The sequence below is a fragment of the Hylobates moloch genome, unplaced genomic scaffold (assembly GCF_009828535.3).
Source record: "Hylobates moloch isolate HMO894 unplaced genomic scaffold, HMol_V3 SCAFFOLD_8, whole genome shotgun sequence".
Taxonomy (NCBI): Eukaryota; Metazoa; Chordata; class Mammalia; order Primates; family Hylobatidae; genus Hylobates; species Hylobates moloch.
Window position 1 is genome coordinate 39468489 of NW_026652283.1, and position 15293 is coordinate 39483781.

A 15293-nucleotide genomic window follows, 5' to 3' on the forward strand; every position below is an offset into this window, starting at 1 on the left:
GAATGAATGGATATGGATGCGACGGACTCTAAAGCCCCATATACATAAGTTATGACTATCCCGCCCCAAACAGCATGGAGGGGCCGGGGGAGCAATGCCGAGGTACCCGTTGGACTTGAGCACTGGCAACAAAAAGGGGAAAAGAGGTGCAGTGAGGGAGTTATGAAGGCGTTTCTTCCCCAGAGAAGGGCGGTCTTTGTGGCTACTCTACCCAGCCATCAATCTCTGTGCTAACTGCTGCTTTTTCTCAGGATGAAGGCTCTTTCTTAAGGAATGACTCTGCAACTGAACGAAGGGTGCTTATTAAGGATGCAGATATCTAGCCCCTCCCCGAACATACTAGACCAGAATCTCTGGGCTGGGGCCCTATAGTCTCGGAAAAATGACTTTCCTTTGCTCTACGTGGAAACCAAGAGGGAGCCTTCCAGGAAGGATGGGGAGGAGGATAGTGCCTGGAAGGGGTACCCCTGTCATTCCTTCAGAATCACTGGCTTTCTTCTCCCAGGCCCTGGCATCAAGGGCAAAATTGTAGGACTCTGGTAGACCGTGCCAGGATTTGCTCCAACCCTCTTGGCTATGGGGTCAGAAGGGAGGGTAACTGGCAAGGTTGCGGCTGTCCTGGAAGAGGCTTGGATACTTCATGTGCCACAGCCAAGTCGGATGGAGGTAGTTCTGCACTGCAGGACCCATGTCTTGTGCAGGGCTGGGTATCAGAAAACTTCACCCTTGTTACAGCTGAGTAGACATTAGGCATGCTCCTGCCTTCTGTGGCACAGAGGGAACAGTGATATGGGGAAAGCACCTTTCACTGGAACCAAGCAAGCCCTGGTGCAAATTCTGGCAACATTACTGACAAGCTGTGGGCATTTAGAAAGCTTACCAGGTCTCTCTCGGTCTCATCTACCTAATGGAAGTCAGCATACTTGTTTCAATACTTGTTGAGGGTTTAGAAAGATATTAAAGAGCCTAGCACAGAGCTATACACTTAGTGAGTGACTAATACAGCTTAAGTGAATTTCAACCCCTTAAATGCTCACAAATGTACCCAAAGCCCTCATTATCTCCTCTCTCTTAAACCTTACAACCCTGTAAGGACATATCATCACTTCCACTATACAGATGAGGAAAGAGACTTAGAGGAAATTGCTTGCCCACGGTCACATAGCTGGCTAAAGGCTGAGCCTGAGACTTGAACCCATGTCTAGGTTCCTTCCTTCCCCTCATCCCCAAACCCGCTCCCTGAAATGTGCCCTCTTCCTCCCTTCTCACAGGGAAATGGAATTATAAAATATCCAGTGTTTGAGCAGGTTGGGAAGGTACCTGGCTTCTTGTCCCAATTAAAGTCTGGTGTAATACAGTCCCCATAAAGCCCGGGCTCTCCTTGGGCAGGCAGGAGACCTTCTCTTTAGGGCCCAGGCACCCCAGCACCTTGAGACAACTCTTACTCTCAGAGAAGAATCTGAAGGTCAGTTTCTAGATGTGGATGGGGAGGGACAGGATAGAGGGAAACCAAAATTCTTCATTTCATCCCAAGACTCTTACACTGACAGAGAAAGGGGTTTCTGACCCAGCTGAGGGAAAACAGAACAGAACTCACATTGGTGTCTTCATCCATAAGCCAGTGACATAAAGGAGGAGCACCAGAAGTATTCCCATTGTGGTGACTCTCCCTGAATTCGTTTATCAATTTAGTGATTCCAGTAAAAAATACTGACAATTTATTTTTTGTTGTTGTTGGAAGGTGGTGGGATTAACTAAATGGAAAATTCCAGGTGGTAGAGGGGAGGCCTAATGAACAAGAGGGGGAGTACAGGGGGTTGCTACTATAAAAACCAATAGGTATTAAGACTTTGGAAACAAATGTCCACCTTAAGGGGCTATTTTAAATAAATTATGGTTTACCCACACAACAGAAATCAATGCAACTGTTTAAAACAATGTAAGGAAGCTCTTTATATAGAATGAACTCCAAGATACAGTAAGAAAGAACAAGGTGCAAAAGTGGGTATATGGTATGTTAGCAGTCATATAAAAATGAAGGGAGGTTTTTTTGTTGTAGTGATTATCTATTGCTGTGGAACAAATGGCCCCCAAACTTAGTGATTTAAAACATTAATTATCCCAGTTTACATGGATCAGGAATCTGGGCACCGCTTAGCTGGCTGCCTTTGGCTCGGGTCTTCAAGAAGCTGTAGTCAAGCTGTCAGCAGGGGCTGTGGACCCATCAGAAGGTTCAACTGTGGGAGGGAGGATCTGTTTCCAAGTTCAGTCACATGGTTGTTGGCAGGCATTGGTCTCTCACATGAGCCTCTCCACAGGGCTGCCTCACAGCATCGCAGCTGCCTTTCCCCAGGGTGGGTGATCGCAGAGAGAGAGAGAGAGAGCACCCAAGATGGAAAGCTGCAGTCTTTTTTTTTACCTATTTCAGAAGTGACATCCTACCACTTGTGTAGTATTTTATTTATCAGAAGTATATCTGTGGCCGGGCACGGTGGCTCATGCCTGTAATCCCAGCACTTTGGGAGACCAAGGGGGGCAGATCACGAGGTCAAGAGATCGAGACCATCTTGGCCAACATGGCGAAAGCCTGTCTCTACTAAAAATACAAAAATTAGCTGGGCGTGGTGGCGCACATCTATAGTCCCAGCTACTCGGGAGGCTGAGGCAGGAGAATCGCTTGAACCTGGGAGGTGGAGGTTGCAGTGAGCCAAGATCGCGCCACTGCACTCCAGCCTGGTGACAGAGCGAGACTCTGTCCGACTCTGTCTCAAAGAAAAAAAAAAAAAAGTATATCTGTCAGTGCAGCCCATCTGGAAAGGTAGGGGAGTACACAAGGGCATGAATACTGGGGGTGGGAGCACTGGGGGCTGTCTTTGAGGATACCTACCCACACTCACACAGGCATAGTATTTTTGGAAAGATACACTAGAAACATTCAATATTGGTTGTCTTCAGGGAAGGGCATTGGGAAACTCCCACCTCAGCCTCCCAAATAGCTAGTACTACAGGCACACACCACCACACCTGGCTCTTTTTTTTGTAAAGACAGGGTTGCCCGGCTAGTCTAAACTCCTGACCTCAAGCCATCCTCCCACCTTGGCCTCCCAAAGTGCTGGTACAGGCAAGAGCCATTGTGCCTAGCCTAAATATGCTCTTGCATACCTGTTTTACAATATTGATATATCACTTAAAAAATAAATCAGGCTTGGTGTGGTGGCTCACGCCTGTAATCCCAGCACTTTGGGAGGCCGAGGCAGGCAGATCACTTGAGGTCAGGAGTTTGAGACCAGCTTGGCCAACATGGTGAGACCTCGTCTCTATTAAAAATACAAAAATCAGCCGGGTGTGGTGGTAAGCACCTGTAATCCCAGCTACTCGGGAGGCTGAGGCAGGAGAATCGCTTGAACCTGGGAGGCAGAGGTTGCAGTGAGCTGAGATCGTGCCTCTGCACTCCAGCCTGGGTGAGAGTGAGACTCTGTCTCAAAAAAATAAATAAAATTTATTTTCAATTTAAAAAGAACAATGAAAAATATGGCATTTTAACAGACAAAAAGCTAAGAGGGAACAAAATAAAAACAACAATTATACTTAAATACTATATAGTTATTACTGAGCACCATAAACATGCTTGTTTCTACTTAGCCATTACTTGCTTCTGTGAGGGAGGTTTAAAAACCTCTTTATTACATACGCATACACATAAGCGAGCATCTCCCATTTGTAGAGCAAAATACAAACGCTTGAGCTGGGATTCACAATCCTCTTCACGACTTGGTTCCAGTCCACCCTTACTGACCCACTTCCTGCCATCCTTCCATCCATCTGTGAACTCGTTATTTGCGATACTGAACTCTTATTTGCCAGCTGTGGAGGGTAAAGGCAATAAGCACAATGCCTGGCACACAGCAAGCTTTCGTCAAGTGTTGGCTTCCATCCTGCCTCAAACACGGCCTTTGTTTAGACTGTCCCCTGTGCGTGGAATGCCCCGCACCCCTCTCCTAGCCCCAAGTAAAATTCCCTTCAGGGCCTACCTCAAATGTCACTGTCATCAAGAAAGAGTCCCATAGGCAATTAGTTATCACCTCTATTCTCCCACAGCACCTGTTTTTACCTTAACTGTAACACTTTTATTATTGTATTACAACTTAAATCTCTGCAATCCAAAGTCTGGTCCTTGGACCATTAGCTGGGACTTCGTTTGAAATGCAGAATCTGGGCCCCATCCCAGACCTACAGAATCAGAATCCAAATGTTAACAAGATATCAGTGACTTATTTGCACATGAATCTTTCCCTGGTGGAACTGTGAGCCCTTCTAGGGCTCTCGTTTATTTCTGTCCCTAAAACCCAACATAAGACTTGACACTCAAATGCTTTTCAAGTTTTATTTGCAATACTTGTTGTATGATAGATTTTTTTTAATTCCTGGAAAAATACACATTATTAATAATAGTTATCTGGTAGATGGATAATGGCACATTTCTATGTAACATTTTCATTTTTCGTAATCAGAATGTATTACCTTTACAGATAGGAAAACACAAAGATTTGGGAAAATGCATGTAAAATGTAAGAAAAAAGGTAAATTGTAGATATAATACATTCACAAAAGGAATGTAACTGTGTTGAGCTATATTTACAGATATAAAAAGATGAACAAATTACATTAGGCTTTTAAAAAAAGACAACCTAAGAGTATGTATCGATGATACCACGTTTGTTCTTTAAAAAAACTTGTGAATTGGCCAGGAGCAGTGGCTCACGCCTGTATTCCCAACATTTTGGGAGGCTGAGGTGGGAGGATCCCTTGAGCTCAGGAGTTTGAGCTGGGCAATATAGTGAGACCCTATCTATGTTAAAAGAAAAAATTTGTAAATAGACACTGAAAAGATACATATCAAAATATCTCTAATGAAGTTTGTTTTACAATTTTCCACATTTTACATTTTTTTCTAGTTTTCCTATGACCTTTATAAAAGCTTATCACTTATAAGAAAAAAAGTTATCTTCATTTTTTAAAAATATCTATACCCTTTACTAAGCCCCTTTACATTCAATGACCAAGATTTCTACAACACCCTGGGAAGCTGAAAGTTCTGAAAGTTACACAGCCATTACACGAATGAAGGCAGCAGGCCTTGGAAATGTAACCCCGATAGACTGACTCTGGGCTGGCATTCTCCCACCCCTGCAGCTACTCCAGACTCAGAGGAATGTGGCAAGTCAGATGTCAGCTTTGGCCAAAAAAACTCCTGTCATTTTAGGAGTCTCACCATGCCCAGTTACTTCCTCTGAGATGGTAACAGCAACAGGGGAACACTTCAAAGACAAAGCATTCAGAATGATTCATGCTGCACCACCTCCCCCTGGTGGCAGGCTCTGGAAATTGGCTTGAGGATAACTATTGCAATTGGTCAAAATTTTTAAAATGTATTTTCTGTCAAAATTACCCTTATTTCTTTAAATCATCAAAACCACTTTTTCTTTTGTCAAGGATTCAGGTATTGACAAAAGACACAAAACCAGGACCTGGTGTCAACCAGACAACGCTTTGGATGATGCCAAGGGCAGTGTGGCTCTTTGCCTCCTGCCCTTGCTTCCCCACCTCTTCGGGTCCACAATGGAGGAAAGACACTGTGTTCTTCAGCACCGTCTTTCCTGCTGTCTCTCTATCTCCATCCACTTCCCTGAGCCTCAGAAAAAGGCAAGGCATGACTCACATACTCTCAGCCATGGCCTGGCATGCCGCAGCTCCAACATCAAACATCTAGGCGCTAATCCTCCCCAAGACCCAGTCCTCAGGTTCAAGGCACTGATATTTCACATATGTCAGACTGAAATACTGACGTTTCTTTAGAAACATCAGGGTTCAGAATGTCAGTCTTCAACTGTGGTGCCCGTGGTCTCCAGATACGCACAGCTTACTTACTCTTCCAGGAAGAAGGAAACATTCAACAGGATATCTGAAATAGGAAGAGAGAAAAAATGGCATTATCACCTCTCCCGAGAACATAAAACACACAGAGGCACAGCAAGGGCACCTTCCTAATGCTTCCAAAGAGGTGAGCCACAGGGAGAGAACGGAGGAGAGGAGACACAAAGGCAGAACACAAACCAGTACCTTGTACAAGATCTTGGTGTTCGTCTTTTGAAATTCGGTCCCAGGCCTTGGGCAAAGCTTGTATGTTTGCCAAGTCTCCCCACTGGATAGAGGAAAGAAGATACTTTCTCTTCAGGTACCTTTCTGGAAGTTAAGGACTGCTCAAAAGAAAATGAAGTATGCTGAAGTTAAAAAAACACCCTGGTGAGAACCAGAGGGAGCTATAAAAGTGAAAGTGCAGATATCCTTACATTTTACCAGGTGGGCCTGATTCACCTATGCTACAAATATTTCCTGAGCAATTGTTTACTAATATGGCTTTGTGCTACAGGGAAAGAGGAATGAAACCATCCCTGAAATCTGGGATCTCAACATGGTGAGGACAAAACCAGATCCTGAAAAGAAAGAACAAAAGTGACATGAGAGGTAAAGCTAGCAGAGGTTCAGAGGATAAATACATCCAATTCAGAGGAAGCAGGGACACCCCAGCTGGTGGGAAACATGAACAAAGGCACAGAAGTAGAGATGCATAGAACAAATTCAGGGAAAGCAAATCTTCCAGTCTGCTCAGCAGGGACGCCACATGAAGAGCAGTCAGAAAGGCTGAAAGGTGGGCTGAGCCAGAACAGAAAGAACACCCAGTACCAAGGCAGGGCTCTGAACTTTATCCCATTAGCAACAGGAGCTATTCCTATACAGTACAGTACAATTCTGATCCTAAATAGCAGGATCAGAACCAGACTTCCTGCAGATGTAGAGGTCATTAATTGGAGTCAGCTTAGAAGGAAAGAAACTAGACAGAGAAACCCGTCAAGAGGCAGTTAAGAGTCCAAGTGAGAGGTAAGAAGCCATGTAAGCAGCAGAGGGGATGGGGACGGAGAAGGAAAATCAAAGAAGCACCAGGGAAACAGAAGGAAAGGACTTGACGAGTGACCGTGCAAACATTCTAGCACATAGCAAGTGCTTAGCAACGTCAGCCGCAGCTCTTGCTCTTTCTACCCATGCTCCTGTTGCTGTTATTACTGCTGCTACCAATGCATTTAAAAGGGAAAATAAGCCGGGCGCGGTGGCTCAAGCCTGTAATCTCAGCACTGTGGCAGGCCGAGGCGGTAGGATCACCTGAGGTCAGGAGTTTGAGACCAGCCTAGCCAACACGGTAAAGCCACCTCTCTACTAAAAATACAAAAATTAGCCAGGCGTGGTGGCGGGTGCCTGTAATCGCAGCTACTTGGGAGGCTGAGGCAGGAGAATTGCTTGAACTCGGGAGGTGGAGGTTGCAGTGAGCCAAGATCGCACCATTGCACCCCAGTCTGGGCAACAAGAGCAAAACTCTGTCTCAAAAAATAAATAAATAAAAGAGAAAACAGGGTGGGTTCTACAACTCAAGGAAAAGGGGGCTGAATTTGAGGGCTAGATTGAGGAGTTCAATTTTAAACTTGAGTTTGCAGTTCTAAGAACAATCCAGTTGGAGGCGTCTGCAGGAAACCAAAAGTCAAGACTAGAGACAAGAAAAGTTGGGGTTTGGGAATTATTCACATGAAGGCAGAAACCTAAGCTAGAGGCTAAAATCAGGTGTCAGACAAGAATTGAGAGAAGACCAGGCATGGTGGCTCACAGCAGTACTCTTAGCACTTTGGGAAGCCAAGGTGGTAGGATCATTGAGGCCAGGAGTTCAAGACCAGCCTGGTCAACACAGCAAGACCCCATCTCCTAGGCAAAAAAAAAAAAATTTTTTTTGAGAGAAAAATGTTAGAGCTTCAACTAACTGGTCTTTCTGCTTTTACCCTTGCCCCCAATACCCCAAATCTTACCCTAGAACGAAGCCAGAATGATACTGTTAAAAACATAGGTCTTATCCTGTTACTCCTTAATCAAAAGTTTGTAAGAGGTTTTTCTGCCACTCAAATGCTTTTTTTCAGGGGGCGGGGGGCGCGGTTTGAGACAGGGTCTTGCTCTGTCACCTAGGCTGGTGATCACACCCAGGCTGGCGATCGAGGCTCACTGCAGCCTTGACCTCCCAGGCTCAAGCAACCCTCTCACCTCAGCCTCCTGAGTAGCTGGGACTATAGCTGCACACCATCATGCCTGGCCCCAAATTCTTTTTTGTTGTTGTTTTTTGGAGACAGAGTTTCACTTTATCACCCAGGCTGGAGTGCAGTGGCACAATCTCAGCTCACTGCAGCCTCGACCTCCCCCAGTTCAAGCAATCCTCCAGCTTCACCCTCCCGAGTAGCTGGGATTACAGACTACAGGCACATACCACCATGCCTGGCTAATTTTTGTATTTTTTGTAGAGACGGGGTTTTACCATGTTGCCCAGGCTGGTCTCAAACTCCCGGGCTCAAGCAATCCTCCCACCTCAGCCTCCCAAAGGGCTGCGATTACAGGCGTCAGCCATCGCGCCCAGACTCCAAATTCTTTCAAAGACCTTCAAGGCCCTAGAAAGTCGAGCCCCCTGTCTTTCTACCCTCACCTGCTATTAGGCTCCTCCTCATGCTCCAGTCTAGCCTCCTTACTATTTCCTGAACAGACCAGGAATGTTCTTACCGCAAGGCCTTTGCATTTGATGTTTCCTCTGCCTAGTAACTTTCTCTCCCCAAATAGCCGCATAGCTCTTTCCCTTACCCTCTTCAGATCTTTGCTCAAATATCACTTTCTCATGAAGCCTGCTCTGACCACCCTATTTTAAATCACAACCCCACCCTCACTCCTCACTTTCCCTGCTTTATTTTTCTCCATAGCACTTATCGCCATCCGGCATTCTACTTTCCTTTTTCAATGCCTGTCTCTTTGAATCAACAACAGTGCCTGACAGGTAGTAGCTACTCGATAAATTATTAGAGGAAGGATTGATTATACAAAGGAATGCAGGAAGAATTCAAGTTCAGGAACCAAAGAGAACTGACTCAAACTATATAGTTTTCCAATCTTGTGAAAACTGAAATTTGAAAGACTTAGAACAGCTCTGGCCATGACCTGAAATGTGTGCAAAGGATACGACTTTCGATAATGTCTCTCAATGTCCTGCAACCATTCCAACATGTCAGCCACAGAGGGGCTCACTGCTGAAGGCTGCAGGACAGCATCAATGCCAACTGTGTCTGCGTGTTGCTCATAGATCTGAAACACTCGCTCCACATGGCTGCTGACCATGTCTCGCACCTTGAGGAGGATGGCTCTGCAAGAAAGAGTCTGACATTAGGCAATATCATGAGACAGGTATAAAGGAAGGTTTCTCAATTTGGGCACTACTGATATTTTGGACTACATGATTCTCTGCTGTGAAGGGCTGCCCTGTACACTGTAGGACGTTTAGGAGCATGCCTGGCCCCTACCCTCTAAACAACAGGAGTAAACCATACCTATACCCTCCATAAGCCATAACAACCAATAATGCCTCTAGATGATGCCAAATGTCACCTCATAGAAAAACCATCTCCAATCGAGACCACTGGTCTAAGGAGATTAGTGACAGTGTCTCAGAGGTAGGGGTGGCTCAAGAATCAAGAAAGGGGCTGGGTGCAGAGGCTTGTTGCCTGTAATCCCAGCACTTTGGGAGGCTGAGGTGGGTGGATCACCTGAGGTCAGGAGTTTGAGACCAGCAAATGTCCCAAAACCCTGTCTCTACTAAATATACAAAAATTAGCCAGGTGTGGTGGTGCACACCTGTAGACCCAGCTACTCGGGAGGCACGAGAATCACTTGAACCCAGAGGCAGAGGTTGCAGTAAGCCAAGTTCACGTCACTGCACTTCAGCCTGGGTGACAGAGCAAGACTCCGTCTCAAAAGTAAATATATATGTATATATATATATATATATATTTTTTTTTTTTTTGAGATGGAGTTTCGTTCTTGTTGCCCAGGCTGGAGTGCAATGGTGCAATCTTGGCTCACCACAACCTCTGCTTCCTGGGTTCAAGTGATTCTCCTGCCTCAGCCTCCTGAGTAGCTGGGATTACAGGCATGAGCCATCACACCTGGCTAATTTTGTATTTTTTTTTTTTAGTAGAGACGGGGTTTCTCCATGTTGGTCAGGCTGGTCTCGAACTCCCGACCTCAGGTGATCCGCCCACCTTGGCCTCCCAAAGTGTTAGGATTACAGGCGTGAGCCACTGCGCCTGGCCAATATAATTTTTTTTAAATTAAAACATTTAAAAAAAAAAAAAAAAACCAGGTGCAGTGGCATGCCTGTAATCCAAGCAGTTTGGGAGGCCAAAGCCAGAGGACAGCTTGAAGCCAGGAATTTGAGACCAGCCTGGGCAATATGGCAAGACCATCTCTACAAAAAATTTTAAAAATTAGCTAGGTATGGTGGCATGCTTCTGGAATCCCAGCTACTCAGGAGGCTGGCAGGAGGAGTTAGAGGCTACAGTAAGCTATGATCATACCGCTGCACTTCAGCCTGGGGGCAACAGGGTGAGACTGTCTCTAAAAATAAAATAAAAATAAATAAAAGACAAAATATTCAGTAAAGCACTCATAGGTACTCATAGCACTCCTAGGTTCAAATGATCCTCTTGTCCTTAGCCTCTCAAAGTGCTGGGATTACAGGTGTGAAGCACCATACCCGGCCTCATCTTTTTTTTGTTTTGCTTTCCTTTTTGTGGAGAATGGGATCTTACTATGTTGCCCAGGCTGGTCTCAAACTTCTAGGCTCAAGCAATCCTCCTGCTTCAGCCTCCCTAAGTGCTGGGATTAGAGGCTGAGCTGCCATACCCAGCTGATCTTATCTCTTACCAGGCCTCTGCTCCTGTCATACTTTTCTCTCTTTTTTTGAGACAGATTCTTGCTCTGTCACCCAGGCTGGAGTGCAGTGGGACAGTCTTGGCTCACTGCAACCTCTGCCTCCCAGGTCCAAGAGATTCTCCTGCCTCAGCCTCCCCTTTAGCTGGGACTACAGGCATGCACCACGACACCCAGTCAACTTTTTTATTTTTAGCAGAGATGGGGGTTTCACCATGTTGGCCAGGCTGGTCTCGAACTCCTGACCTCAAGTGATCTGCCTCCCAAAGTGCTGGGATTACAGCCATGAGCCACCGTGCTGGGCCAGTCATACTATTCTCTATGCACCCTACTCATACCCGCGTCTTGACTCTGTTTACACCTTTTCAACCATTAGGTTTTTAATATCACTTCCTCCCCAGAAGCTTCCCCACTCCGCACAAGCTGTACTTGTCAATATCTTAGGACATCCCACAATTTAATTCATTGATTGTTTATTTCTTCTACTCAACTAAGAACAGGAACTAAGTCTGGTTCATTGTTATATTCTTGGCACCTTGTGCTTGGCATCCCACAAGGTGCCTAATGAATGTATTTTGTACAAATAAATAAAAGGAAAGTCCTTATCTGTGACAGTTTCCTATTAGTCTATGACACAGACTCTATATACTAGAACTTTCTTTTGTTCCAGTTCAAGGAAAGGCCACACATGCTCTGTCTCTCCTCTGTCCTCTATAACCTGTAACTCTCAGCCTGGGCAACACAGTGAGACCCTATCTCTACAAAAAATTTTAAAATTAGCTGGGCATGGAAGTGCACGCTTGTTGTCCCAGGTACTTGGGGGGCTGAGGTGGGAGGATCGCTTGAACCAGGGAAGTCGAGGCTACAATGAGCTGTGATTGCGCCACTGCACTCCAGCCTGGGTGACAGAGCAAGACTCCGTCTCAAAAAAAAAAAAAAAAAAATCTGTAACGCAGACACCGGGTCTGACAACAAGCATATCAGAACTTGGAGACGTGCTACTCCTGGGCAGAGACACCAATCTACAGCGGAACAAAGTGGTGATTAAGAGCTCTAGCCTTTGTGTCAGGCACACTTGAGTTAGAATCCCAGCTCTACCCTTTTCTAGCTGCGTCACCGTGGGCAATCTGCTTGAACCTCAGTTTCCTACCTGCATGGAATTAAGTGCAGTTAAGTCACAGATATGTTGAAGAGATTTTATAACGTAATATACATAAAGCCCTTAGCTGTAGCACCTACTAAGTTTACACAGCTCCTCATTGCCTTTTACCAAAGAAAACTATAGGGCAGAGCTAAGAGGCTTTCTCTGCTCCTTTTCTCTTCTTTTGTGACTTCTACTAAGCCCACCACTGCCATGCCTAGTCTCTGACAAGGAAAATGCCAGAAAATGGCTTTCTGACAGAGGTCCCACTGCCCCAGATGGTAAGTAAGGAAGGTTGAGATACCTCCACCTGCCACGCTTTCAAGGAGAAAAACACCTTCTGGACTGATACTAGCTACATATAAAACACCTCGTTTTGAAATCCTTCCACCAAGAAAGAGCACTACGGAGCTGCTTACAGCCTTTCCCCTAGCTTGTCCAGGACGATGTCACCAGCCGCCAGCTGCTTGCGCCTCAGCCGCTCTTTTAAGTCTGGGAAGGCCTGAAGCGCCGGCACATCCTCAAACCGCAGGTTCTGTGCGGCCTGCAGCTGCTCCGCCAGGTTGCTGAGGGAGGACAGGAGGGGCTGGCAGTCCCGCAGGGCACTCTGCCACAGGCCCTGCTGCTCCTCCACTACGGGGAAGCACTTCTTCAGGGCCTCCTGCACGGCAAGCAGAGGCCGGTCTTGAGTCATCTTCTGCTGAAAAAGATAAAAACAGAAAATAACCACGTTGGGGGTGCCAAGTCAGTCGGGGAGGCACTGGGTCGAGGGTGGGCGTCATCTCCGTCATCGTGTTCAGACAGGAGTTGTCTCACCTCCAGAAGCGGGTTTTTTTGTTTTGTTTTGTTTTGTTTTCCGAGACGGAGTCTCACTGGCGCCCAGGCTGGAGTGCATTGGCGCTATCTCGGCTCACTGCAACCTCCGCATCCCGGGTTCAAGCAATTCTCCTGCCTCAGCATCCCGAGTAGCTGGGAATACAGGTGCCCGCCACCACGCCCGGCTAATTTTTGTATTTTTAGTAGACGGGGTTCCTGACCTCAGGTGATCCGCCCGCCTCGGTCTCCCAAAGTGCTGGGATGACAGGCGTGAGCCACCGCGCCCGGCCTGCCCCAGCTTTCTGAAGGAGACCCTGGCTTCCCCTCGGGAAGGGTAACCTGGATAGGGCAGTCTCCTGCTTCAGAGGATTCCTGGAGTCCAAGCGCTGTCTCTTCTCTGACCTACAGTCCTGTCTCCCCTGCCCGAGGCTGCCGGTCGCGTTCCTGAAACCAGCGGAAAAACTTAAAAGTCCACACAGCCAAAGCGTGAGAACCCTCCAGGGACTGCACCGCGAGCCCACCGTCTCTCTGCGCATGCTCACACGCGACCCCCCCCCCCCCCCCCCCCCCCCCCCCCCCCCCCCCCCCCACCCCCCCCCGCCCCCCCCCCCCCCCACCCGCGACACACACACACACAAAGCTACTCCGCAGGCCTGCCTGGCTACTGAGTCGCGAAAATATATCGTCGTGCCGCAATGACTTCTGGGTACTGTAGTCCAACATGTGGATTGGCCACTCGGCTTGAAGCTTCCTTGGGATTGGATGTTGGGACCGTCCAAACACGGCGACTTCTCATTTGTCAGCCTGCAGCAGTTTAAATTGGGTGGCGGTGGTGGCATGTCCTGTTAGCTGTGGAGTCTTTTCCTCTTATCTTGCGCCTCCGGTTGTGCCTTAATGACACTTTTGACATTGTGTGTCACAACCAATTGGCAAAAACTAGTAAATCACGGACTCCAGACGTGGCAGCTCTGGCTAAGATGCAGGTGGACGTCCTAGGTGCCCAGGGAGGTCGGGCGCATTGGGGAGTCGGGTGAAGGAAACCCTGAAACCGAGAGGCTGGAAGCCCGACTTGCGCAGCATAAAAACACCTTCTGGGGGAAGGCCTACATGAGGTAGGGGTTGTCATCCCCTCTCATCTTGGCCATCTGACTGATGGAGATTCTCAGGCACCCAGCAGACTGGGGTGTCACCCCCACCACCCACTGCCCAGGGCTGACCTCGGGCGGAAGAGCGACACTCAAATATTTGTTGCATATGGAGCAACAGACCAGGGTGGAAGAGACAGAAAGGACTTTCCAGGAAGGGCCAGGCTTGCCAGGGCTTCTATGCTTGGACTGCTCTGCCCCCAAGCTCGCTGGTGCCCATCAGGAACCTGCTTGGCACCTTTGCTTATTTCTTCGACTGTCCCTCAACTCAGAGGGGGAGAGGCAAGATTATCACTCCCATAGCCTATAACATGCACGCTTAAACACAACCCCTCTGACATGGCTTCAGACCGCATCTACAGGTGAAAAGTACCAAATCCAAACAATCAGGCCACAAACCCGTCAAGAGCTCGCCGGTCTGGCCGTCCAGTCGCCGACTGCCTTGAGACTCAGCCTGAGCTACAGCTTCGAAACTAGTCTCTAGCCTTGCTGGGTCTCAGCACAACTCTTGAGCAATCCAACCCTGTAGCCATGGGTAGATGCCAAGATGCACAGTTAGCACCTCCGACAGGACCGCGGCTCGGCGGGGCTCGCCGTCTACACGCCCATTCCCAGGCCCACGGCCACGACACCCAGAGCTGCCTCCTGCCCTGGGCTCCCCGGAGTCTGGTGGCCGCCGCTCATGCTGCAGTCACCGTGTGGCCAGCTGCCAAGCGCCACTACTTGCACCTGAAGTCGCAGCCCCGCGCTGCGCACCCAGTCGAGGCGCCAAGACGCGACCTGGGCGGGAGTGGCCGGCCCGCGCGGGGGAGCGAGGAACGAGAGGGTTCCCCCGACTCGCTGCCCAGACTGGCCGCGGGCTGGCGCAGCCACCCCAAAGCCTGCACCCCTGCCTCGCTCCTGTATCATTCCGTCCCCCTTGCTCCGTCAAACCCTGCCGGGGCTGCTCTGTCTCTGCCCACCCGCCACTTGCCCGAAGTTCGGCCTGGGGAGCTTGGGGCCCTGAGGAGCGCCGACGTAGGCAGCCAGCCAGTCAGTCAGAGGGTCACGGCGGCCCCTCGGCTACTCAGTGGCAGCCAGGCCAGAAAGAAGCAGCCGCCGGCCCTGGAGCTGAATCCTACAACCGACCTGACCTAGTAGGCCCCCAGCCCTCCAGAGCTTGGGGTAGTGCAGAGCCGCCGCAAGGCCTGCCGGGAGTAGTAGTTTGTATCGTTTGCAGCCGGCCAGGGCGGAGCCGGGTGGGTTGGTGGGGAGGGCGGGGAAACAAGCCTGGACCACAACTCCCAGGAGCACCCGCGACGGCGGCGGCCTCGCTGACGCACTCAGGCTATAGGGGGCGCATTGGGCGG

At 48.5% G+C, this 15293-nt stretch overlaps 1 protein-coding gene across 12 annotated transcripts; it reads right to left on the reverse strand.

Moving 5' to 3' along the window:
- Positions 1 to 4370: 4370 nt before the first annotated feature.
- Positions 4371 to 15132, reverse strand: AIRIM (AFG2 interacting ribosome maturation factor). 12 transcript variants are annotated; one of them, XM_058443085.1, is made up of 6 exons: positions 15073 to 15132; positions 13139 to 13243; positions 12403 to 12680; positions 9098 to 9277; positions 6121 to 6243; positions 4371 to 5962 (listed from the first exon to the last, which is right to left on the reverse strand). In XM_058443085.1, exons 3-6 carry the CDS (start codon positions 12675 to 12677, stop codon positions 5884 to 5886), a joined length of 657 nt encoding a protein of 218 aa, XP_058299068.1. In that variant the 5' UTR covers positions 12678 to 12680; positions 13139 to 13243; positions 15073 to 15132; the 3' UTR covers positions 4371 to 5883. The 12 variants fall into 12 exon arrangements, with proteins under 12 accessions (XP_058299068.1, XP_058299065.1, XP_058299070.1 ...); XM_058443082.1 differs by lacking the exon at positions 15073 to 15132 and adding an exon at positions 14344 to 14780; XM_058443087.1 differs by lacking the exon at positions 15073 to 15132 and adding an exon at positions 14344 to 14780 and having other exon boundaries at positions 6121 to 6239; positions 12403 to 12683.
- Between the last annotated feature and the right edge of the window lie 161 nt (positions 15133 to 15293).

What these genes read in the sequence shown, in the direction of transcription:
- AIRIM (XM_058443085.1), bottom strand. Translation starts at nt 12,677, where the DNA reads ATGACTCAAGACCGGCCTCTGCTTGCCGTGCAGGAGGCCCTGAAGAAG. An exon ending in GACAAGCTAGGGGAAAGGCT is followed by an intron (nt 9,278 to 12,402) that starts GTAAGCAGCTCC and finishes TCTTTCTTGCAG; the next exon opens with AGCCATCCTCCTCAAGGTGC. An exon ending in ACACCAAGATCTTGTACAAG is followed by an intron (nt 5,963 to 6,120) that starts GTACTGGTTTGT and finishes TTCCTATTTCAG; the next exon opens with ATATCCTGTTGAATGTTTCC.